Source organism: Chelmon rostratus, chromosome 19 (genome assembly GCF_017976325.1).
Source record: "Chelmon rostratus isolate fCheRos1 chromosome 19, fCheRos1.pri, whole genome shotgun sequence".
Taxonomy (NCBI): Eukaryota; Metazoa; Chordata; class Actinopteri; order Chaetodontiformes; family Chaetodontidae; genus Chelmon; species Chelmon rostratus.
Window position 1 is genome coordinate 18,466,294 of NC_055676.1, and position 27,410 is coordinate 18,493,703.

At 43.3% G+C, this 27,410-nt stretch overlaps 1 protein-coding gene across 2 annotated transcripts in view; it reads right to left on the reverse strand.

The window, feature by feature from the left end:
- The window catches only part of lamc3 (laminin, gamma 3), a 100,432-nt gene that overhangs the window by 15,671 nt on the left and 57,351 nt on the right, over positions 1 to 27,410 (reverse strand). For both annotated transcript variants that reach the window (XM_041960364.1, XM_041960363.1), the window contains exons 10-13: positions 27,121 to 27,319; positions 16,074 to 16,183; positions 12,474 to 12,701; positions 209 to 397 (exon numbers count right to left, since the gene is read on the reverse strand). In XM_041960364.1, the coding sequence (XP_041816298.1) occupies positions 209 to 397; positions 12,474 to 12,701; positions 16,074 to 16,183; positions 27,121 to 27,319 (726 nt within the window). The remainder of the gene's footprint in view (positions 1 to 208; positions 398 to 12,473; positions 12,702 to 16,073; positions 16,184 to 27,120; positions 27,320 to 27,410) is intronic.

The following is a 27,410-nucleotide window of genomic DNA, read 5'->3' on the forward strand; positions in this document are numbered from 1 at the left end:
ATACTTTAAAGGATATATAAGGACATGTAGACAGACTGATGTGTGTGTGTGTATATATGTATAATTACACAGTATAAATAGGAATAATATGTAATGTATATATGTATATAACATCATAAACAGTAGTATGTATAATATGTACATAAAGCCCTTTATTTTCTGTGCTCTGCCACAAAAAGGATTTCCCATTGCTGGTGGTTCGCCTCACCTGTCTGTCCTGTAGGGCAGTTGGTACAGACCACCTGTCCTGTCTCTGCAATTTGGGCACAGCTGGTACGGTCCGGGCAAGGGCAAGGCTGGCAATCACCAGGCGTGCCAATCAAAGCGTTGCCATAGTAACCGTCCAGGCAGTGCTCACAGGTCATCCCTGTGGTGAAGTCTGAGCACTCACACACACCTGAAACAAAGAGAGGAGGGCAACAATTACGCGCTCCTGCGATGCACACACCTGCTTGTATTCGGCAGTGTGTTTCCACACACTGGGTTGAGCACAGATACACCAAAGACAGTGATGTTTCCCCCATCGCCAGCAGAGTGCGCTGTGTCTCTGGTCATAACTGCTGCCACTCCACACAAATACTCCCCTCCACAGCCCAATCCGGTAAGAAAACATTCCCCGTAGCCCACCGCAGAGAGCAGAAGACAACTAAATTCACCCTGGCTATAATTGCTTTGGGAAATATAAGAGCCAAATGCAGTCCGAAAGACCTTCAAGAAGTAAAGCAATTCCCCCTCCAAGTGGGAGAGATTACCAATTCTATGATGTCCTTAAAACAAACTCTTGTCTCAAAAGCCTTCGAAAAACAACTCACAGCCTTACACGACTTTAAGGGATTTGTTCACGTGCAACATGTATTGATAGACGCGTACGTACACCAAATCTCTGGTGAATTCTCCTCAGTTTCTCGTGCAGATTTTCAGTCCTCGTTATTGCCACATTTCAAATCCAGTAAGATGCACACTGTGATCTACGTGACTGTAAAACAACCCCGAGTCCTGCTGCAGTTCACTGACCTGCACCTCACAGACTGACATGATGGGAAGCACATTGCCCTGAAAGCAAGTTCTTCAAGCAGCTCCTGAAACGAAACACTGAGGATTCGACATAATACAACGAGTCCTTCTAATTCACTGACAGACAAAAGCTTACAGCGGACCACGAATGAATAAGTGCCAACATTCTTGGAAAACCACAAAGAAAAAAACAACTGCTGGGATGCTTACAAAGTTAAATAAGATCATAATGAGCAGACATTCGTTAAATTTTAATCACCACTTATGCATTTTAAAATGTAACAACACTGTAGCTGCTTTTATTCTGCTGTGTGCAGCCACGAGAAGATATTCAGCATTCCTGCTGCACAGCATGACGTTCGGCTCTTAGCATTCACTGAGCGCGTGGATATCACAGAAGTTACAATAATTTGAATCATTTTTCAAAATTTCAAAGTTTCTCAGATGACTCCAGCCTGGGTTGGTAACAATAATTGCGCTGATTTTCTAGAGAACGCCAATAAGATCTCGATGCATAGCAAATAATCCACGGGCGTGCGATTTTACAGAGTCCTCATTAAAATTTCCCATCACTCCCTCATAGCCTACGGTGTGATTCAGTGAGAAGTTCTTTGCGGCGCATTTTTAAATCAGCTCACACCACTGAATACTGGAGTAAAGAAATTCTTGCCTGGGGTCACTGCAACCAATGTCTCCCATCACTAAATAAAGCCCTGTTAACTTCAGACCTGTAAGTCAAGTATATGAGATAACGGCTGCAAAGCTAAATTGATCACATAGCCATTAGGGGGAACAATTATCCCGTTGCCTGATGAAGTGTAGACTTCTGGGTAAAAATCATTAGTTCTTCGGTGAGGTGAGGTGAATAATGCATGACTTCCAAGCACGTAATGCCAGTCATTTAAACAGAGTATTTAGTAATAATGATTGTTCCTAGCTTAAAGAAGTGAATCTTTCTTGAATTTCACAAAGCATTACAATGACACTGATGGCGTGCAGTGTCAATCCCCAATGAGCCATAGTAAATTTAATGGCAGCAGAAATGTGCTGACTTTACTGAGTGTGAAGATGACTGAGCGCGATATGAGGCGGTCCAGCCACTGAGGGCCTGCTCGACACTATTATCATTCCATCGGCTCCTCGGAAAAGCTAACGCCATGCATCACAAACTGCGGCGGCGCGGCAGGACCTCTCCTCGCACGACGCTCCTAATCGCCGTCACTTCGTAACATCCCTACAGGATGATTTTTATCAATGAATCAATGAGCGGTCATTCAGCCGTAATGAATTGGGATTTCTGTGAGGCTCCCCGTGGAGCTGCGGCACTTTCAATCCCGTGACGAATCGCCCTCTCGTACTCCTCCCCTTTCAGCTATGGAGGACGCCACTTCAGCGCTCCGCTCGCCGCCTGAACCCTGCTCGTCTGTTCTGTGATGTGTTTGTATGGCAAATCAAGCGGCGTGGAGTGCTCCATCATATGCGCACATCATACTCTACCAGCGCTCGTTCTACCTGCACCTCATCCCTCCTCGTTGTACTCTCTGCAGAAATACACACACACATCCAGGACTAATGCACTTCATTAAGGAAGCCACTTGTGGAGAATAGGAATACATTGGAATACATCACTGTGTGATAGCTGCACGGCCACGGACAGGGAACGATTGAAAGCCCACTGGCTTTGTCATCTGCCTGCTTCCAAATGTCTTTCCCTCAGTGTGTTTGTGCTTGTGCGTCATTCAGTGTTCCTCTCAAACAAAGTGCGATGAGTAGCTCCTCTAAAGATAGTGGTTATCGTTGTTTGCAGTGGCTTGTAATAGCTTTAACACCAGATGGAGATAGAAGAGTGGTGGAGAAAATCCACGGAGAAATGGATTTAAAATAAGTATGTTTTTGTTTGGGAGAAGATCAGAGTGCGCCTCTCTCCTGTTATTACATTCTTGCCCTCGAAATCTGATTTATTTACTGACCAAATTGAGTTTCTAAAGATCACTGCATGTCATTCTGGACCACCTTGGGAGGTCTCTCTGAAGGAGAAGGGCAATGTGTGGGGTCTCTGATGACGTGTGAGGCCAGAAATGCAAGTAAAACAAGTCACACGAGTTCAAAGCGACATGTGGCTGCGTGAGGCATGTGACTGTTTACGCTGCTTTTCGCTTTGCTCCGCGGCGACGAATGCCTTTCGAGTGTTCACGCAAGAATCCGAAACCCTTTTTCCTGCTTTACATAAGCACAGTGTGGATGCTATGTCGAATACGCGAGCTTTTCAAGACCTCCACATTTTCCAGGAGGCTTGTCTACTTTGCCCAATGGAACATTAAAAAGCTTCGGGCAAAGGAAATCTATTTACTAATGCATGTGAACACGCTGTTTTAATGAAGGAGAGAAGGAAACAAAACAAAAAGAGAGACAGAGAGGGAAGATTTTGTCTGCAGCTCTAAGGCCTTGGGGTAGAAATTGGGGTAAATCTGCTGCAGGACTATTTGATGGTGATGTTGCTCTCTAATTTAACGCAGCCATGCTGCCAGCGCCTGCTGCTGCTGCAGATGTGGCTTGTCAGTGTGGCCTGAGTGAGCGGACTGCTGCAGAGGAGAGCGGGAGGACGTTGAAGGAAAGGAGGAGGGATTGTATATTCTGTCCACCCCCATACATAATGTGCACAATACGGATGACTGGGGAAATATGTTTTGTCACACTGTGACTGTGGAAAATAAATGCATCAATTCTTGTTTTGTACAGGGGCTGTCAGCCAAATTGCTGTGGCCAAGGCCCTCGAGTATCAGGGATGGGAACTCTGACGGCAGTGGCTGTAACTCATGTTGTTGGTCACCGAGTTGTCGTAGAGGAGCTGGACAAACGACTGACTGTGCATCAAATGTCATTTCACTTGTGAAATTGATGCAATAAGCTTCTAAATAATTGTTTGAATGTCTTGTAACTTCATTCAGTAGATGTAAGAACCTTACACGCCTTAAACAAGCGCTTGTGATTAGGTGCGGACAAAAGTACGTTGTATTGACCTTTCATGTAGCGCCACCAGCAGGTTAAAGTTGCCACTCATCCTGCGAAACATCTGAACATCTACTGGATGGATTGGACATCTTTGATCGTTGGATGATGCACCTTTGTCTTTGGTGATCCTCTGACTTTTCCTACAGCGCCACCTTGAGGTTGACACTCGTGGGTTTTGAGTGAAACGTTTAAACAATGATGCCATGAAAATTTGCACAGACGTGGATGATCCCCACACTGTGAATTCTGCTCTCCTGGATTCTCAAACTACCAAATCTATGGTTCACAGCAAAATACTTGCAGGTTAATGACATTCCAGTCAGCATCGGATGTAGTGTTAGCATGCTAACATGCTAAACTGAGCTGAAGAACTACTATATTCTTTTTATACCTGCTAAAAAATCAGCAACAAAATGGAAGAGTACTCTGCTTTTTGTAACTCTGTATGATAGAGTGTGGTGTTTGGTTCTTTTCTAGAGGTTTTCTTTTCATATCTGCTCTTTCTTCATTCATTTTGACGATGCACCGGGCTGGTTGTGCGAAGTTGTCCTTGTCTAAACTAATTTAATCAAGGGAAAGGTTGAACCCTTCTCAAACCACCAGCCTCTGACAGTGTGACTGGAAACCAAGGCTGGCAGACAGAGTGTGCACATTGTTGATTTTTCTGTTTATTTTGTGTAAAATAAATGCGCTGCTCGCGAGGAGATAAGTAAAGCGTGCTGAATGGGATCAGCAGGAGAAATTACATGGTGAGATTCATTCTAACTGACTACATCTGTCTTTTTTGCACATTCTCAGTTCCTTTTGCCCTCACTGTCGCTCCTCATATTCCATCACGTTGATACAGGCGAGGCATCTCAGGGCTTAGCCTGCAACAAATGCAGCCCACCAGAGAGATTAGGGGGCTGAATAAGCCGGCGCGAGAGCCAGCTTCACTCTCTGTCAGTATGTCTGCCTAAACTTTTGCTCATAGATTTTTCTAACTAATGACCTTAGAGAGCTGAAGATGGCATTTAAGCAGGCATTTGGGAAACGCATGCCTTGGCTTCCTCTGTCTCATTCTAAAGTGGCCCATTGTTGGTAACACCGACTCACAGCATCCTCCATTTTAACCCAGCATTCTAATGAGAATTGCAATGGGCGGCATGTTTGGTGATTTTTTCATCTGTACCCTGACTGATGCAATGAGACAGGTACTCTGTGTGATGGCCTTTATTAGGCCAACTTCAATGTATTTCGCCACAGGAGCCGCTGGTGGTCCGTTCCCCTTCACGGACCGAGGCCAAAAAAAAGCTTCAGTTACCCGACCTCCTCCACCAGACTGCAGTGGGCGTGACATTTAGCTATGCAAAACCGCCGTGCATTATTCAAAAAATTTGGCTCCGCACAAATGTCAACGTGAGAAACAAGCATATGCTGTTCTGAAAGAGAACAAAGAGCAGAAAGACCTTATTTATTCTGGGGTTTGTGGAGCAGATACACACACTGCATCCAGGTGGTCAGCAGAATGAAGCTAACTACAACTGGCCTTCTTTATAGCCGCGAGATCATAGCTAGATCCAAAGGAAGTGGCGAAATCGTGGTCGAAGTTGACGCATGGGGCGAATGATCCCACTGCAGCGTGTCTGTGGATCCACAATGTGCATCCACAGACACAAATCACTTTGATCCACATGAATCCATGTCTTCAAACCTTTAATGCTTTCATGTGCATTATAAGGACGCACAGACAGGTTTTAAGGCAGAGATATCATCGCCTTTAGCTCCACACTCAATCATCATACTTACCGTAATGCAACAAGACCCTCCCAGCTTGGTACACACCCATGTCTTTCACACCCCAGGCCTCTGGTTTGTAATACAGACTTCCTGTTATCAAGACTAGGTTGAAAAGTGCTTAATTGTAGCCTAACTGTCACATCAGTCAAGTGTCTATAATGCCAATTCCTGGACTTTAAATGTTTATCTGCAATCATCTGTCTTGCTCCCGTTAATATTTGTTCGTAAAGTGCATTAAAGTAGCATATCAACTAACATGGCTAAGCTACGTTTGAGTCTACAAAAACAAAATTATTAATGCAGTTGCAAGAACATTACTTTCCATTCATATCTAAGATAAGATATAATATGACCTCCTGATGAAGCAAATGACACTCAGCAATAGTAAATGAGTTTATTAATTAGTCAGTATATTGTACAGTATATAAAAGCATTAGCATGACATACAGTACGTATAGCATGTGTGTTGAAAGAATACATGATATAACTGGTCTGCAACATACATTACATATATACTGTAAATAGTGGGATGATTAATAACGATGTAGGTTAATGACAGAGACTACAGAGGATGTCGCTGGGTTTTTAAGGTGTGCAGATCACACAGAGCACAAAGGTGTAACTCTTTTCAACATGTTTATGATAATATATTACTGTTTCAGAGGTTCCTGTAGCCTATGGTAATCCACCTGTGAGTTGTGAAGGAGGAAGAAAAAAGCTACCAAGTGCCAGAAAGACATGTAAACCAGTTTAGGTAAACAAAGTCAAGATGTTGATTGATTGTGTATGGCGTGTTTAGTCTTTTATGTCCAGTGTAATGGAAATTGGTTCATGATCGTTTCACGCGCCGCTAGAGAATCTGACAGTAAAACACCTGTTTGGAGCATTCCACAGGTAAACAGGTTGATTGGAGACAGGTGATAGTGTCATGATTGGGTATGAAAGGAGCATCCTGGAAAGACTCAGTCGCTCACAGCGAGGATGGTGCGAGGTTCACCACTTTCTGAACACGTGATTGGATAAAGCGGATTAATACATGAGCTCAGGAACACTTCGTCGGTGAACACAGCTCATTACTCTGTTTTTGGACTCGGGGACTCGGGGTCTACAGGAGAGAAGCTCCTCCTGCAGACCATCACACAAACCAAGGCTTCTTTCATCCTCACTGTTGCAGAAGAAGCGACTGCACGCTTATCCAGGACCACGAAAAAAGCTTTTACATTATAAATTCATGAGGTGATTGTAAAGATCAGCTCTACGTGTGATTAGAAAAGAGCAGAGGAGCAGAATTGCTTGCTGACCGGCGCTTCTGCTGTGAACAGCCAGGCTACTGCTGACATGGGAATCGACCTATCGCTGCTCGTCCACCTCCCGAGGACATAACAAGCCGTATTCATATGGCGGCCATTTTCCTCTGATGGTCCGCTCAGGGTGGGCAGCTCAAGTGCTGTTATCAAGAGGATGATGTCATACTGCAAGTTGTACAGACGCACTGAATCTAACAAATCGTTATCATTTCACCGCTTCCCGATTGATCAGCAGCTGAAAAGCCAAAAACGTGTCCCTCCTCTTGTTTCAGTCTGTCAGACTTAAAGAGCTGCCTCTAGATCCACACAAGATATTTGACAAACGTTGACTTTTTCCCTTTAATGACTCTCGGCGATCAGTCATTTTTGTTCAGACACAGAAAACATCCTCAAAAGCCATTGTTCTCTGAAGATGTAAGTACAAGTGTAGTTCACCATGGAGGACTAACACAGGTCTGCGAGGGAGCAGGGATAACAGAGGAGCTTTTATACAGCGCCCTAATGCTCAATACCCATCAGCAGCTACAGGGTCGAGCGCGTCATGTGTTTCATTTGTTTAGGTGATTAATGAGCGCTCCCTTACATTGTGGGCTGCAGAGAAAATTGAGTGTCTCCACCTTATCTATACATTACAATCCTCTCTCTCCTTCCTCAACGCTCTGCCTCAGGCTTATAAATTATGGCATCTGCCCAATTTGGTATGGAAGCATGTGCACTCCAGGGATACACGGAAATTAAAGCATGTCCAAAACTGTGGGAAGACATGCGCCGCACGCACAGTTTTTTGTATCTGAAGGACGCGTGTTTGACTTCGTCAGCCCTGCAGCATCAGCGCTCGGCAGAAATTGCAGTTTGCTCGTTCCACCGCAAATATTATCATTTCCAATCTGTTGTGTTGCGCTACACCAAATAGAACCGGCACAACTTAGAGAGTGTTAATAAATCATGATTATGATGCACCATTGGCTGCAGCTTCCCTCGGCAGCCAGCGAATAAACTCCATCCCAATTCTGTCTGTGGGCACACCCTGCATGATGATACAAGTCGTTAGGTAATTATACAGCAATTAAGATTCTGATAGGAGAAACAGCAGGTTGGTCCGCCCTCGTGGTGACAAATGATGAACAGGGTTTCTCTAATCGACTTACTTTGATAGCTCCCCTTGACCTGAACTTATAGATTTATGGAGAGCTGCCTTCTGCTGTTTGCTTGCTTCCTTTTTCTTATTAAAGACAAGCCAGCAGGCCTTCAGAAGATGATGTGCCACTATCATCCATTTGAAAAAGAAAGGCTAATTTTAACCACCTTCCTTTCCTAGATAGTCAGCTAATGCTATTCAACCCGAGAGCTCCGTGCCAAAGGACAAAACACGGGGGATTTTTGATCCATGACTCAGAGGACACAGCATGCTCCATATTTAAAACTCATTCATCATTTGCATGCACTTGTGCCATGTAAATATTTTTAAAACAATGAGACGCGTGCGTGTCTCTGTGTGTTCGTGTGTGCACGTGTGTGTGTATCTGTGTGCATGCATGCGTGTGTGTGTATTTGCATGCGTGTGTGTGTCTAAACAGCCTGTATGGACTTGTCATGGCTGAACTCTATTAATATGCTAAATGCTGCTAAGTGCGACCTGCTAAGTATAAACCGAATCTGCTTTGATGTTCAACAGTTAAAGGACCAGTGTGTTGGATTTAGTGCCATCTAGTGGTAAGATTGCAGACTGCCAGCTGAATACCCCTCACCTCACACCTCCCTCATTAAAGTGTCCACTTTTCTGGGCTACTGTAGGAACATGGCAGGCAAGAGGACCTGCTCCTTCTATAGATAAAAGGAGCTCATTCTAATCTAACAACGATTTGTGGTTTCTGATGATTGTACACAAATGAAAACACAATTATGAATATCACATTCCATTTCTGCCAATGGAGCCCCCACAATCCTACATGCTGTTCCTTCAAACAGGTTCATCAATAAATAAAGGGGGTTTCCTTCCAACAGCTCTGAACAAAAACACATTTGTGTTCAGTCCGCCCTGAAAAGGAAGGAAGAAATGAACAGATTTTTCTGTTTTTCTCTCACACCTGCTCTCTCATTTCATTGTTGGCACTAAATCCTGCTCTACATAACGGCACTTACAAATTACACCTCGCACGAAAGAACGGAATGTTGGATGCTAGATTAATACAAATGAAAAGCCGTATGCCTGCGAAAGACGGGGAGGAAGGCAGGGAGAGGAAATTGAAGAGGAGCGTGCACAGGCGGGAGTCAAGGACACCAAAAACAAAGTCAAGGTGAGTGGGGAGGGCAGGTGCAATCCTAGCCGAGAGGAGGGAGGAAGCAGAAGACAGCAAGAGGATGACTAAGGAGTCTGGGGAACAAGAAGAGGCAGAGAGAACAAGTGTGTGAGCGTGTGTGGACGTGTATTACTCACACTGTGGGGGCATCAATCTGTTTACGCGGTCACATTGAGGGGACCAAACACAAGTCCCCATAAGGTAAATCTTAAATTTTAGGGTGAAGAAGAAGAAGAAGAAATTAGGGTTCGGCAAGCATTGGTCATAGAGTGTCCAAGGAATGAATGTGAGTTTATATAATGTCCCTGAAAGTGGTGAAAACACAACTGTATGTGTGCGTGTGTGTGTCTGTGTGTGTGAGAGAGAGAGAGCGAGAGATCCAGATTGAGAAGAGACATAAGTGACACAGAAAATCTGCAAGCAAATTAGACATCATTAGCCAAGAGGCGGTTAACAAGTCTAATTAGGAGGGAGGCAGGCAGGCAGGCAGTGATACCAGACTTGCTTCCGGACCTCAGATGTACACACACACACACACGCACACACTCGCATTAAACACACACACACAGTCACAAACATAACACACAGTCACAGCCAAAGCTTGAGGCGTCTCCTAACTAGGTCAGATCTCTGATACTTTAAGGCTGAGGGTAGAGGGGAGAGATAGAGAGGAAGAAAGAGATTGAGGAAAGATAAAAGATGGAGGGTGGGACCTTGGCTGGGAGAGTCGTCTGCTCCTGGTGAGATGGAGAGGCTTGTTTAAAAGCTGCGAGAGTGAGATAGCGTGGAAAAGACTCAGGGAGAGAAAGAAAGAGTGAGTACTGTATAGTACACGCTCAAAGACATAGACATATAAATAACTGCAAAGAGGTCGACTTGTTTACACACCCAACAGCTGCTGTTTTTCTTCTGTCACTTACAGGAACGCTGCGTTTACGATATGAATCTGTAAGAACACTGCAGCTGCTGTTATTATCTCCCATAAAATGACAGGTGCATTAAACACACACTCCTAGTTTAGCTGGTATTGTAAAGATTCGTTGTGTGAACTGTATTAGTACAGCCATCCACTTCTCGGCTTGAGTGATAGCTTGCCAATGCTCCTGAGGGATGACTGAGCTACATTCCCTTGAAGCGATGATGACTGAATGTCAGTTCTGGAAAGACACAGAAAAATGCTTCAGTCGAACAGCCTGCATCTCTTTCTGTTCCCTCTGCTCTCTCAGAGGCACAGTGACAGAAAATACTGTCTAAACAACCTCTGATGATCCTTCATCTCATGTAACGCTGGCTGAATGCTTCAGAGGGATGTCTTCATCGCCGAGCTAGCGTCTTACTGTTTTGTTTAACACTGAGCAAATCTTGCTGCCATGGTCGATACCAATCGTGGACTTTTGAGTAACTTCACTCAACCTACGTTACCTGAAAACTCTTAACAGCTTTTTTTACAACCTGTTTGATGCTATGACTTTAAACGCAATAAAGTTAATTTAAACATAGAGAAGAAGAAGAAGAAACATAATAATGGAAGTGATAAACCTTCTGTCTTAACCCCTTAACGCCGGTTGTCGCGAATTTGCATCCTACTGCTTCATCCACATTGCAGCCGAATCGCGCATGCATTCCTCTAATGCCGTTTTGTGCATATTCAACACACACCTAGGAACTTTTTGCAAGCACTGGTTTCTCGTTGGACCGGTCAAAGTGAAAACTACATCTGTTGTGTTGTTGTTACAATATAATTTTGTGGCTGTTTTGATGAAATAAATGAATTTTGAATACACAAAAAAGATGTTTTTACTGCATTTAAACATTGAAAAAAGTGGACTTATACTGTTTGTTTGAACCCTATTGTAGTTGGTGCTATAATGTAAATAGTTGTAAACAATTTTGTGGCTTTTAGATAGATAGATAGATACTTTATGATTACGAGATACTTTAACGCCTGTTGTCGCTAATTTGCATCATACCTAAATTTATATCTATTGTATGTGCTACAGAAAAAATAACAAACTCCTCTTAATTTAGGATCAATTTGAAAGCAAAAACACAAATAATTAATTTTTTAATATAATTCTAAATAAATTCAGGCGTCAAGGGGTTAAAAATAGCACTCTGTTGATGTCGTATTGTACTTACATGGAGGCGGGGGGACTTCCAAGAGACTGACTACAAACAGGATGGTCAGAGTTGATGCAGATGTCCTGACATATGGGATGGATTCGTTTGTTTATGACTTGTAAGCCTCAGCGAGTGTGTCTTGTGAGGGTTACTACTACTGCTGTTCACTGACAGCACAACAGCACAGTATACCCATTTAAATTGTGACATGAACGCAGCATTATGCCCTCCTGGGCGGGTAAATGATCATGCCCGCTTCCAAAACCGCTCCCTCGCTCAATCATACCATCCCCTATATAAAAGACATTCAATAGTGGGAAGTAAATTGAGATTTCCAACACATATTTATCATCATTATTTTCGTGTCGTCGCAGCTGTAGAGTCGCAACACCATTTTTCACAGCATTGCATTGTGGGATTGTCAGTGGGAAGTAACGTATGTCTTGAACACTACTTTTTTGAGAGCATTAAAATAATGTGCCATACAGTAAACAGGCAGTGATTTCAGACACAGTGCACGTATTTCAAACCTAACTTTCTGTTGAGTGTTTGCAGTCTCGAGCTCGAGCCGATACACTTTCTTAAGTATGTCAATATATTTTCTTAAACTTGACAAAGGTCCTCCAAAGTCTTAAAACACATTATACAGTTGCTTTCACGGGCTGCGGAGCACACCCTGAGACTAGTAAATTGACTTTGACAAGTTAAACTAGTAGAGCTCTCCTTTAAATATAAAATGTTTTGCACCTGATGTATGATTTCACTTTTCAGGCTTTTTTTTTTAGGCTTGTGCAGGAGTCACTGAAACAGAAACACTGCTGGTTGGTTGTCAGCGAAGCGGCACCAAAGTCGCTGCGCCTTCCTGACATTTTTCCAGCGTCATCATTTGAATACAGCTGCGTCCTTGTGCCAAATACACTGTAAACGTGTCACTTATTACCTGTCTCTGGGTGACAGGTTCCATGCTGGTGGCAGTTGCACGGCACGCACGTTGAGAGAGCCCCCCTGCCAGGGTCTTCCCGGGTGAATCCTGGGGCGCACCGCTCACAAAACTGGCCGGCAAAACCCGGGGGACAGGAGCAAGATTCCACCCATGGGGCAGGAGGGACGGCTGGACCAGAGGAGAGGGAGGCTGAGGTCAGGGTCACCCCTGCGAGCTGCGATGTGTCTGGAGAGGAAGCAAGAGGAAAGACGGGAAGAACGCTTTGTCATAAAACTGATGCTTACAAAGGTCAGTAGTAAACTGATAATTGCTGCCTCAGAGGCCTGTTGAAGTGTTTGGGGCAGCTGCTTTTCTCTGGAATTGGTGGTGTGTGTGTGTGCATGCGTGTGCGTGTTTGTGGGTCTCTGCATCTCGTTAAGCAGTAGGTTATTAGCATTTGTTGCAGTGCTGTCCCTCCCTCCCTGTCTCATTACAGGTTCTGCCCTGTGTTTACAGTTTACAGTCTGACACACACACACATGCACACACACACAATAACAGATTCATCCACCCACACGCCCGTAAATGCCACACTTAATGCTCGCCTGCACACGCACATGCGCGCCCACACACGTATGCTCATCACCCGGGGAATCTTTGATATAGCAAATGAATAAATCACTGCAGCAGAGCAAGACGAGAAGAAAAGGAGACAGGAGACTCGGTGGAGGTATGTCAGACGTGCAGTTCCTGTGGGGTTTCAAGATCCCTCTCTCGCCTCATGAATAGTGATGGTGGTAGGCCATCCTGAACCGAACCCCTTTCACCCTGCGCTCTGTAAACCACAGCCACAGAACATGAAATTACTTTTGTTTCTGCTCAACTGCTGAGTCCACCGCCACGTCCGCTCTTGCTGAAGACCCACGAGATAGACAGGCCGATAGATAGATACATAGATAGATAGATGAGAAGATAGATAGATAGAATATGCTGCACACATATGAGCATGCAGCTTTGTCAGATAAGTCGTAAACCCAGTGTGAATGAGCGGCATAACGAGGGAAATTTGACTGCAAGAAACAGTGAGGGGTGAGAAAGTGGAAGAACCAGAGGAGAGGATGGACCTTGACTTCTAACAAGTCATGATCCAGCCAGTCCGTCAGCCGTGATGAAACCCAGTTCATTTGCACCTCTGAGGGATAATCAGTAGGCAAGCCTCCCCCCTTTCCTCTCCATGGCTCGCCTTAGCCACTACCCTTTACTCTCCTCTGCCTCCTGAATTCTTTTAGCTCGTTCAGCGCTGGGAAATGTGCAATTAGACCCGTTTTTAGACACTGTACCGCATATTTTAGTTAATTAAAAACCTTTCATTTTAAGTCACGCTGTGCAAGTTCTTACCATCAATCCTTTCTGCAAGACACCTTGTCAGAGCAGCTGAGATTTTAATTCCCGTCGCTCGCTGCAGCCCTGCAGACTATGACAATTTAGGTCTCCTTAGGTACCTGTACATTAAGCCATTAAGCCATTGACTGCTCATAAACTCTAATATTCCAATGCTCTCTGTTCAGAACTCAACTTTTGTGGCAGAGAAAATGAAAAGCCTTTAAGGTGACTGCAGCTGTCAAAGCCTGCCTTAAAAGTCAAAAGACAATACTGTCATTAGGATAATACATTTCTGCTTTAAGAGAGTCTGTGTGGTGCAGAGAGTGCAGGCTGTTTTGAGCAGCGCCGTTTAGACAGGGCGAGAAGGCTGCTGTGGTGCTTGATCCTTGCGATATTTTGACCGAAGCATGACACAGACATTTCATTAAAACCCTGGGGAACTTTGTTAACTTGTGGAAGAGGGGGGTATAATGTGTCGCCTTGAACGAGTAAAGGAGAATGTGAGAGGGAGAGAGGAGAGAGATGAGAGGACAGCTTTATGGGATTTTGAAATTAAAGTTTGTTGCGCAGCCTGCGGCGATAAGGCACTTCTAAGACTGTTTGAGAAAGAGTTTGAGACCTAACACAAATCATTAGCAGAGTTTCTCCCCTGTGATGTGCAGTAGATGGAGTGTAAACTGTGTGCTTGACTTTGTTTGCACGTTCATGTGGGTGGTTGGTTGCAGGAAACAGTCTGATGGAATATGCATGATTGTGTCGCTGTTTCCACATGCACAAACTTTTTGCATGTGCCAAGTGCATGCGGAACTACACAAGAGTGCGTGTCACAACGCCTGCACTGAGCAACTAATTAAAATGGTGTAAATAAGTGTGAGGGAGCTGGCGATTTTGGCCAGCTGTTCTGTCTTCTTGGCTCTCTAATCCGCCATAATGCCTCTCAGATCCAGCCTGTACTTTACAATGCTGACTATCAGATAGAAAGGGAGGAAGGACATGATAAAAATAAGAGGAGGATTTCAAGAACTAGTTCCTAACATCTGGGAATAAATGTCCTGTTTTTTGCTGAGCCAGTTTTGGAACAGTTAAACTATTCCCTGAATACAAACACTGACACTGTTTTAGTAACTATCTTTGGTGCAGCTTTAATAATTTGCACTACTGTGTGATGAAAATGTATTTTTTATTACTAAAATGTGAAGGTTCTGGAATCTTTCTGTGGCATTTCAAAGTTTGCTGGTATTATTTGCAAATTGCAACGCATTCAGAAGTCATATAATCTCTAAATGCTCTCACAGACATACACACAGTCCTGCTCCTTAGGTATGCCACAATGCATTGTGAAAAAGTCAATAAGAGTGCCTTGAAAAAGTTAATCATAATAATAATAATTTAGTATGTTTGCAAACTGTCATTGCACATTGCGCAACATAGGAATGACACAGTGGTCTAGGTAAAAGACATACATCCTTGAAATAAAAAATAAACCTAAACTAACCAGTGTTGGGTAGGAGCAGCACTATAACAAGCAACGCTACTACTTTAAATATATTTCTCAGTAGTATGATGGTAGTCGCTGTTTTCTAAGTCAGAAAGCTTTTCGGTAGCTTAGCTCTTTTACTAATCAAGTTGTGCTGTCGCGTGCACACAGCAGAGCTTTCTGTTGCTGCCTGACATAAAACTGCTAAGGATCGGTAAGAGACGCCACCGCCACACACGGGCATACAGTATATGTGTAACCAACAAGCCCCAATCCTTGGGCTGATGCCTACAATGTCTCTGCTGCGGGAATTGATCCCAAAGGAGTCGTTGTGGCCGTACCTCAAGAAATACATGAGTAGAGGTGAAAGAACAGAGAAAAATGATGTGGTGCTTATTGTGCAACCCCAAGAAGAAGCTACACACACATAAAGAAACATAGATGAACACACACACACTCACAACACCTGCTTTTTGTTATTACGAGGAGCAACTTTCTGCACTTTTTTTTTCTTTTTGTGTTGCCAGATTGGTTTTTGAGCAGTGAGAGCAGAAAGCACAGCTCTGTTTGACTGACAGTTTTATTGATCTACACTTGAAGTCGGTTGGTGAAGCTTCATTTAATGTAGAGTAACTGGCAGCTTAGTTCACTACACTTTCTGGGTAGCCGTCCAGACATGGAAACTAACTGTGTTACATACCGTACATTAAAGTCGGCGCAGAGTCTTTACGCTCTCTAATACACACAAGCACACTTACAGTTGTGACCTCCAGCGTTGCTGATTCTGAGAGCCGTCAGGTTGTAAAGGAGATGTTGGAAATCAAAGGCAGACAATGCAGGTTTAAATCTCGCCTCATTTTCATGCAGCCTGCGAAATGAGAAGACAGAAAACACAGAATTTACAGTATGTTTATGCAATGCATTCATATGCTAACACCAGAATCATCACATCTTACACACCAAAGAGGAGTAAATGTGTTTGTGTGGGTGATTTATGAGCAACTGTAGTGTTTTTTTAATAGCGACTTAATTACTCTCTACAACTACGAAGATATGAAATACCCTGTCACAGCTTGACATTTTATGGCAGGCTATCTTCTGCACTACCAGCAGATACACACACACACACACACACACACAGCGTGAAGAAAAATTTAAATGTGCTGACTTCAACACATATTCAGGGTCTTGATCATTGAGCTTTGCCATCTGCTGAAGGATGTTCTGCAAAGCCAAGCTGCACAGCTGACATCTGCCTGTTTTACTCCAGGTATCGTGCACTCTTCCCATCTTGATGAGAGGTGCTGTGTCAGCTCCACACGGGCAGTGTTGTGTTACGCAATTTTCTCCCAGGATCTGGTGAAGGTCCCAAAGGTGAGCTGCAGCAGCGTGAAGGAACATATTCATACCCTGTAATCTCCATGTACAGGTGTAAGAAACACGTAACACTTTCTAACAAGTGGTGTCAAACAATTAATATGTCTCTCATGTTTAAGTAAGCCATTTAGTCCACAGTTGCAAATGTTGATAAAATGTTAAATAGATGGATTTTGGTTCAGATGCTTGACAGCTGTTTTCCAAAGATTTGGGGTTGAGATGCCCGTCGGGATCTTCCGAACAAATTAAAGAGCGAGCTGAAAAGACAAAGCACTTGTCTCCTGCTGAAGGAGTAAAAAGAAGCAAACCAGCCAAAGGGATTTTTCATAACCAGGGACTGCCAAAAATCTTTGGCAGTCCAAAACGTATTCTCATCGAAGCCTTATAACCTGCTGTATCTCTAAGGTATTTGTGTATTATTCTAAGCCACATAGCTCATGTGGCTCCATGGACAGCAACACTGGTGCACCGCTGTGGTCCCGACCGACATATCCCAACAAATGTGGGATGGACTGCCATGAAATTCATGTACAGAGGATCAAAGTCCCCAGAGGATGAACCCATGACTTTTCATTAGATTGACATTTGCTCTTTTGAGTGAAACATCACCATCACTATTGGACGGAAATTTGCCATGAAATCTGGCACAGGTAATCATCTTCCCCTCAGGATGAATTGTAATAACTTTGGTGATCTCTTAACCTTTCATCTGGGGCAATATTGTGAATGTTGAAGTTAGAGAAATGGTTGGACATAGCCCTCCGCCCCAATGCAACGTCAGAAATGTGTTGTGGGAAGAGGATTTCCAAACCATTTGAAGGAATATACTGGCCCCTTAAACAAAGCCCCATAGAGCTTGGCTGCAGACTCCTAAGGCTTGTTTAACTATTAATAAATGCATTTGTTAAAACTTATAAAACAACATTTATGAAGGGCACCTTATTTGAAAGTGGTACTTAATTATAATACATGAACCTTGTAATTGCAGGCAAGAATAATAAAAGAATAAAGTGCAAAACCTTTAGTTTGCTGACCACATCAGCCTAAGTCAGGCCTTTCATCTGCGAGTGTTCGATGGCCTCCATTTTATTAGGGTCAACTGTTCTCAGCCCGACACTAACTCGCTTTCAAAATGCTTTATTTTACCATGGCCTCTGTCTTAGCATGCATATTTATACTCTGCACATGGAGCAAATGTGCGTGTGTGTGGTTGTGCATTCCTGGCTCGCCACACATACTCTCTCCACTGATGCGGCGGGTCCTTGTTCCCTGGCCTGACATGTAGGCACAGTAATAAAGAGAGGCAATTACAAACTGGGCCTCAAAGCCATGGTAATGGAGCTGGTCAGACAGCGATAAGCAGAGTGTGCATGAAAGTGAACAAACTCCCAGTCAGGCTTTCCCTATGGAGCGTCAGTGTCCCTTTTAATCAGCACCAAGCAGAGCGCAGAGAGCCACGCTGTAATTAAGCCTGCTCCGCTGAGGATGAGAGGAGATCATCAGGAGAGAAAAGCCCAAAAGAAAACTGGACGGACGCACACAAACACACACCACGAGTACCCTCAGAGAGAGAGCAGAGATAGAGATACAAGGTGAGCAAGACATGAAAAAGAGAGATGATGATGAAGTACTGGAAGGATAAGTAAGCAGCTAAGTGACTGTAAAGCTAAAAAATACAAATGAGTTACACAGGTAAAACATACAGGGGCACATTATTAACACATCCAAACACTAGAATTGTGCCAGTCTGCCTATGAATAAACACGTTTTAATTTGATTGTCCATTAATATCAATTAAAAATAAAAAAAATACTGATTAAGCAAAATTAACTATCATGCTTGGTTGTAACCCCTTTTAACATGTTGCTCTCATTTTCCAAGCAAATTGCATGGATCAAAGTTGGGTTGTGACTCGTTCTTTTCAAGGGCGGAGCAGACTTCATTCACCTTCCAGATTTTGACTCTCAACCCTTATAAAGTCGGAAAGATTAGTGACATCTCAATTTTCACCTCTTTTATATATTAGTTCAAAGGTTGTTGTGAGCCCATTCTTGCTGCAGAACAAATATCTTGTCATGGTGAAGTTTCATACTGCTAATAAGTAGGGTTTTGATCTCTTAAGTTATACTGAAACTTCACAGATTTCAATGAGGAGTTGGGTTACTGTTTTAGAAAGAGCAATCACCTTTGACACCTTCAGAATTCTAATAAAATGCATCTTGAAAGAGAAATTTTCCAGGCGAACCAGAAGTCTACAAAGATACAGTCCATACATCTGATTATTCACATCCAGTATCTGAGTCAGTCCTGGTTATCCTAAAGGTCAAAAGAGGTAAATGCAAGTAGGACAAGAATTGACTTTTTCCTGAGACTGTAGGGGTTCATAAATCACAAATAATTCATAATTTACCCTGGCACATAGTCCCATGCTTCTTCTTGCTTTGCTCAGTCACCTATAGCAAAAGTTGTTCTTCACTTTGCCAGGGAAGTCTGCTTTCTGTTCAATATTTTCAGCTGACCCTGATCTACGATCAAAGTCAGTGAATTTTCAAAACATGACAGAAATGAGCTCAGTGCCAGGTGGACCTCATGCCCGCACTACTACCACAACTCTGCTGACTGCTGCAAATTGGCTCACACCTTTAAAACACATTTATCTAACCAGTTTCCTGAAACGCGTTTGGCAGCTAAAAGAGTGAACAGCTGATCACCAGTGACTAACTGTATGCAGAATGTTTGTCAGTTGATCGTAAAGGGTAGCTGAGCATCTGAGGGCCTCGTTTTGGCATAAATATTATGCTTACATGCCGCAGACGTACACATAGACCTACAAGCAAGGCAATAAAACCTCCCCGCCTACTGGTTTCAAGGGAACAGAAAGTGGATAGAGAGAACATCAGAGAGAAGACTGGATGCTACCTTATATAAGTCATTCACCCCTTCTTTTCATCAATTCCCTCTGCTCCCATCCCTGTGCTTCTATATATTTATACTCCATCTGATTTTGTGATGATCTTTGCACCAGGAGGGAGCTAGCAGCCACTTAACAGGTTAATACATCTACCAGCTAGGAATGCAGATGCTGTCTGTCGAGTGTGACGTGTGTGTTTCTACTATGTTTATTTACACTTTCACATACCTTCAGCGACACGTATATTCCTGTTTTCGAAACGTGTTCATTTTTTGTGCATATGTTACGTCGGCTTGCAAGTAACCCTGCCAGATGGCCGTGTGGATTAATGTGTTTGTGTGAAAGCCCAGACTTGCACAAATTCTTGACATGTTTGCATGTGTGAGTTTGTGCAGAAAGAGTCAGAGGGAGTGTGAGGGAATGATATAGACTATGTAGCGGAGTGCATCTGTGCATGTACCTGAGAAGTGTAATGAGATCTGTGGAGAACCTCTCCAGAGAGGAAGACTTAATGACAGTCCCTTTGCCCCCAAGCTCCAGTGCATTTCAGAAAGGGAACCAAAGAGCTTCTTTGGGCAGGACTCTTGGTGCTACGGGGAAACTCATTACTAGTGTGCAGACACCAAAGAGAGGCATGGAGGTATCAGAGGGGACAGAAAGACACAAGCTGTGGCCCAGTTCAAGAACCTGTGCCTCTGCGCCATACTAAGATCACTCACAGGAGGAAAACTAATGGTGCATCCAGGAGCTCCTCATCAAACTTGCAAAGTCAGATATTTAACTTTAATAATAAAGTAAAAAAGGTCATCAGATCATCAGGCTGAGAGACAAGAATGTCCTCTGAATTCAAACTACAATTTTATGCAACATTTTGCGAAGCCCAGTAGCTGAGCCGCCTCCAAAACCTACAAACGGGCCATCACCATTAAAGATAAAACCTGACAGATAGTTATCATTCGTGATTTTAGGAGGATTTACTTGTTAGAGATATACTTCACGAACAACAATTTGTTTATCCATCTGGCCTGTACTTCTGTGCAGCACGGGTTGCCAGATACATCGATGAGCACAGGTTTTGATTTTGACCTTTGTGCTACCAGCAACTGCGACAAAAAGACTGTAGAATGCTGCAAACACTAACTGAAGCCAATACGTTGCACCAAACCTCCCCTAAAACCAGAAATTGTATGAATAAGAGCCGTGTTGCATTAGAATACTTCTGTCGGTGTTGATATTTTTCATTTTGGGGGAATTCTGGCCAAATTAACAGATTTTTTTTGGCTACTTGTAAATGTAACACTCATCACCTCTTAAGTTATTGTGGCGTGGTTGTTAACCAACAGTTGATTACTTACACATCAAGCAGTCATGGAGCAACATTGTAATTCATTTGGAGTTGTGTGTCTGATCACCTGAGGACTGTCAGGCCAAGAGAAAAATAGGAAAATAAGGAGGAAAAGGAGGAAAATAGCTGATGAAGATAGTGGAGCATTTAGCAGCTACGTGCTGAGTAGATAGTGAACAGTGAGGTTTTACAGCATGTCTTGCAGGAAAAGGCTGCCTGCTGTGGCCGTCGGTGAAGCTACGGCGAGAAAGAACCAAGCCAGTAAATTTACGGCTGGACAGCTAATCAATGAGCTGAAACTGACTTCTCGGGTGACAATTCTCTGTGAGTTCATCACTACGAGGGAGCACCCGTGTCACATTGTTTTCACGTTTGAGTGAATGTTATTGTAAAGATATCAATTAACAGGAATCTGGAGCTACGAGGCTGCGTTCAGGTAAAGCAGTGCTTTGAGATGAATGCTATCAGCAGGCTAACTTGTCCACAGTGGCAATGCTAACATTTAGATGTTAATCAGGTCACAGGTTTAAGTCAGTTTAACATGTTAGCACACTAATTAGCTGTAACCACAACGCAACAGCTGAGGCTAATGGAATGGTCATTAGTTTAGCAAATATTCGGTCATAAAGTGCACAAAGGAAAACCACCTCTGTACTTATAATGAAGCTCATATTAAAAGATCCAGCTTTACAAAGGCTGCTGACAGTTTAACAGTCGACAGTGAAATTATAATTTTAATGCACTCCACAGTCTGACACATATTACCAGAAGCTCCACACAGAAGCTACATTAAAATCTGTGCGGACGTTTTTCTTCATTGTCTTTTTTCCTATTTCTTTAAACACTTTTGACATGAAATACAGTAAATTAACCAATTTGATGTTGTCGAAGAGACCCCCCCTTAGAGCTGCCACCGAAAGCTGCTGTTAAAATGTTCACTCAGTCGTTTGTACTGTGCAGGTCCACAAATTCAGATGGCGCTAGCTCTAAAGTGCGAGGATCACCAGATTTTTTACAATTAAACATGTGGGGAACATGAATGTCAATACAGCAAATAGTTGTTGAGACATTTCACTCAAATCCACAAGAGGGAACCTCATGGGGGTGCTAGAGGAAATGGCAAGGGATTACCAAAGTTATTAGGAGTCATCTTCTGGGGACCATGAATGTCTCTACAACAATTCATACCAATACATCATCTTGACTAAATAGTTGCAGGCCGACAGACTGAGGGTCAGACCGAGATTTCCAGAGCCAGATTACACACAGCAAACATCTACATAAATATCTAATATAGCAGAGTACAACGTCCAAGTGGTACTTTGCACACTGATACAGAGGCAGGTTTATTCCACCATATCATCATATTGCTTGTGACAGATTCTGCCTCTCACTATCATTCTCATCACCTGATGCTCCAGTTGAAGTGACCAGCTCTTCTTTTACCCTCTTCACTAAAAACAATTTCAACAAGACTGACCTGTCGTTTGTCAAATTCAGTTTTCCACAACCACAAATAACAGTACAAGTGTATTGACTCCTGCCCAAACTGCCAACAATTGTAGTGCGATTCTAGACAACCGACTGCTGTGCGAGCCCCTCGTTGCGACCACTACCCAAACCTGCAGGTGTACACTTCACAACATCCATCAAATCAGACCTTCCCTCGCTGAGGATTCTGGCCAGCTCTGTGCTCATGCTTTAATCATTTCCCATCTGAACTGGTGCAGCTCAACTCCGAGCAAAGTACAACTCACTCAGAATGCTGTAACCTACTGTACCTTTCCTTCAGCTTCTTCAAAATTTAACGTATGGCTTTTTAAAAAAAAAATGTATTGCTTTCAGCAGCAGCCAACAGCCAGCTGTCCATTGTTATCAAGACCGTAAGAGTGTGATCCCAGAAGTATGTGCAGGCTCGACAGGACTGTTTTGAGCTAATGGACTGGAACATGCCCTGTGGAGCACACACTGAGAGAATGCAGGGCTCCCCGGCTGCGCAGCATGTCATTTTCCACGTGGACCCTTCAATTCCATTAAACAGTCTGCTGTTTTTCTGCGGTTCAATTTAAACAAACCCTGGAAAACAAAGAAAATTAAATCCCTTCTTAGGGAAGAAGAGGGCTTCCAGGGCTGGCTACAGGGAGGAAGTTAAGTTGTTCTGCGGCTGCTGAGGAGGAGAATTAAAGATAGAAACACAGGGGCAGAATTGAAGACAAATTGCAACAAACCAGTGTGAAGGAGGTGCTGAGTGGGATGAGAAGGATTACTGGCTACAAGACGCCAGGCCAAGTGGGGGAAGAGGACAAAAATAGAGTGACTGTCTGAAGCCTGTTTTTTAACAGGTTCAACATGGAGACGAGGCCAGCTGCACCCGCTCCGCCAGGTTGACGGACCTGATGAGATCTCACCACAATGTGACTGATTACACTGCCGCGACTCCACAGGCCGTCACATCAGGGTTCACGTCTTCACCCCCTTCCTCCTCCTCCTCACTCTGGATTGACCACTTCACCGTGAAGGGCAAGAAGGAAGGAGCCCAGCAGGAGTCTTGGTACAGAGCAAATTGGGGCAAGTAGAACCAAGCGGAAGTCTAATTTGAGATGAAAACTCCGCTAGAGGATTTCCAGCAGAGACGCTGTTTGTGGCACAGTCCTACAAATAGTTGAGGGTTAATATCAGCAAGAAATTGGACCAGTCTCAGAACACAGAGGATCATGAGAGATGAGAGTAGGATGTTCTAGCACAGTCTGCCTCTTTGGTATGCTGGTGAGGCAGACTGAACATCTCCAAGGAAAAGGCTGATTTTGCCACTGGGCTGGAGACAATAGCTCAGGATAGGTTCACATGTTTTTGAGTCACATGCCCACATGTATACTGATAGAGTTACTGGCGGATGCCAGTTGCTCCTCCCGTCCCTACTGGTGGTGGGGAGATTGCATCATACTGTAACATGAATCCAATTTAAGTAATGGACAGCTATTCCCTCGTCCTGCTACTATCCCTCCACTGTTGCTCAAAAGGAGAATATTTTTCTGTGGAAGCAAAAAGAAGACATTTCACACTTAATAGACTATAACAGTGTATCACAGCTGAAGTTTCACATTAGCTTTAGCTTAACTTCTAGGATACAGAATGTGGACTGTACATTTTTGCCTCACAACATACATTGAATGGATCCCTTCATGGCCAGTACAGAAAGAGGACATAATTACCACCTTCACTATATAAAGGGATGTGAGTATTACTTTTAGGCAAATGCGAAATGCAAATCGTTTAGCCTAACTGCATCTTAGGTTAGCAAATAAACGAAACAAACGAAAAAAAATAAGGAAATGTCTCAACACGGGCTTGTTTAGACGAATAAACTCAGGGTCATGATGCAATCAAAACAAAATGCAGGATGGCAAAAGACGACTCAATCAGCGCTTTAGTCTCAGTCTCCAAATAGAGATGCTAATCAGCTGTCTACAACACAAACTATTACAACTGACACACAACTTAATGTAATCACAGAGAAAACAAAAACAGCAGACTGCCAGCCACGGGTAATGTAAACACCATCAGCTCTGTGTGACAGGAACTGTGTCGCAGCTTGATTTTGATTGCTGCTATCTTTATCGCAGTATTCAACCTCTGATTGCTGCAGGATTCAAAGAGGTGCTGTTGCCCTCAAATTATAATAAAATCTACACCCACGTGCATCGTCGAATAATATTAAGCCACAAGGTGCTGGTGAAAAATCAACAACGCACATTCATATGAAATTGCTCTGAGTTTATAGTCATCTGTATATTTTTCTATATGTTTGTGACTGGAGGTGTATAAATGTGGTCTGATTAGAGGACAAATGCTCTTCAACATGTAGGTGTGGGCGGCTACAGTGTGCACTATACCCGAGTGAGTGAAACAACTCTGCAACGAGCTGTGGTGGGTCGATGTTTTTACTCAAAGGCACGTGGATAAAAAAAATATGGACAAAAATATTTAATTCAAACTTTTAAATTAAAGTCGAAAATCCCTGAGGCATGTCGGCCGCAAGTACCCGTGCCATACACATGCAGTGTATGTTTCTGCAGACACACGCACACACACTGTAATTCCCCAAAATCATCCCATGACAAACCCTACAGTTTCTAATGACGAGAATAGAACTGTGACTTTTTCTGAGGCAATGTGCACACTCAAACCTGCACTGTTGGATTTCATAAGGGGAACATATTTTAATATGAAGTGCAATATCATATTAAGACATATCCTGCATATATACCAAGATAATACCTGGATTTTTATACATATACTGCACTGATATTTCATTAGTTTCACTCATGCATTGCTCTCCAACATTTCTGACATTTTTGGCCCTATGCAGAAATGATGTATTGCTTTATTTTCTGTGCTAAATAGTGTTTTATTCTCCTCATACATATATGTATAGGTAAGCTGCCAATAAAGTATAGAAAAATACACAATATTTTAACCATGAACCACCTTAAAAATATATTTTTTAAAAAGTTTCCCATCTACTGTCAAGTCACCAAGGTAACAGGTTTCAATATCAGGTCATAAAGTAAAAATCACACCTATGAAACATCAGTTAAGCTTTATCCTGCACTACCCAGCAGCTGTTATAATAATCATATTATGACCAGATTATTATTTTTTTTATCTGAATAGTGTTTTCATATTTCTTCATATTCTTTGCTCTTTCAATGCCCCAGTTTTCCTCATTGAGAGAGCAATAATAATGATGTTTCATTTCATCCACTGGCTGGCTGTGGCTGCTTCGATCAAAACTGAAGCTCTGGTGTTGGCATATCAGGCTCTCCAGACCATGGGCCCACTCTACACCCCACCAACTGCCCTAAATGCTGCTGCTATATTCCACTTAGCTCTTTTTTCCCCTCGTACGACCTGGTCATCCTTCCATCCGGACCCCACTTCCACTGCCTCCTGGAGTGGCGTGACCACCCCCACTACAGCGAACATCAGACTCCTACACACTTCAGCTGTTGAAGAACTACCACATATCCCCCTCTCTCCGCGTGTTATATTGCAGAAGCTTTCATATATTTGTGGCCTGAGGTGATCTGTCAAACAAGAATCGTCATTATCTTATATTTACCTGTTTTCTGCTACACTAGCACCATGGCTCTGGGGATGATAGTATTAATCAGTCCAGACAGAAATATACGAAAAACCATCTGATGGTTTACCATGAAATTAGGTGCTGGCATTCAGAGGATGAGTCCTAGAGGCTTTGGCGATCCCTTGATTTTATATCTAGCAAAAGCAAGCTGACCTTTTCCGCCACCACAAGGTCGAATTTTCCACTTATCCAGTGAAACACAGTGTCCGGTCGAGACATTCATGGTCCCCAGAGGAGGAAACCAAAAGATGGCTATTTTTTGGTGATCCATTAATTTTCCTTTACATTTATTATATCAGGTCAAAATTTAAATTTGTTCAATATTTTTGTTGAACTGGTGACATTCCCATCAGTCTCAGCTATAATCTGTGTTTATTGCTAATTAGCATGTGTTAGCATGCTAAACTAAAATGTTTAAAGTTATACCTGCTTAACATAAAGCCTCCTCCCTTTAGCATTTAGCTACAGCACATCTGGCACTATTTTCTATGATCATGAAATTTTTGTCAGCTACATTAAACTTTGACTGCTGTTCATGCTTATTTTCCTTTTTGTTTTGCAGTTTTGGTGACTTTTGTGTCATTCCACTGCTGCCCACGTTTCAACTCACTACGGGTGAGACCATTTGCTAAATGTATGTATAAAATGTAGAAATGGCAATGTAATGCTGCTGCTCTGCACCTGCCAGATCTACGTGACAGCCAGGCACAGGGGGGAGCTGGCTCATCGCTACATGCACATCCCAACATTCAGCTGGGACCATGACAGCACAGACGATGTGGGTGAGATGCAATCAACACATGGGTGTCCTGAATAGTCTGCATGCTATATATATTTTAACAAGGAACAAATCAGACAACAGGGAGACGCATAGATGCAGAGAAAAACAAACATGCTGACATCCATTCTTATGCACACATCCAAGCAAACACTTTGGTATTTTCCAGAGACTCAAGTTCAACAATAGAAAAAAAAAGCCTGTGCACAGACTCACAAACTGACAGCAGCATGCCTGAATCCTTGTACCTGACAACGAAGGAGTGCCGCGGTGTGAGGCCGGGGTCGTGGTCAAGCACTGGTTGGGGTGAAAGGTCAGCAGACAGGGTGATTCCAGAGCCTTCGAGGAGCAGGGCGACGTGGTCGGGGAGCAGCTCGGCGGTCTCAGAGGTGAAGGTGATGGAGAGGAGCTGGCTGTAGCTGTAGACTTGGTGACCCAGGAATTTCTCTAGTGGGAGGTAGAGGTTAGATGATAGAGAGGTGAGTGGAGTCAGCTTTATTATTGGAGTCTTAGCCAACTCTCTGCCATCAATGTGGTA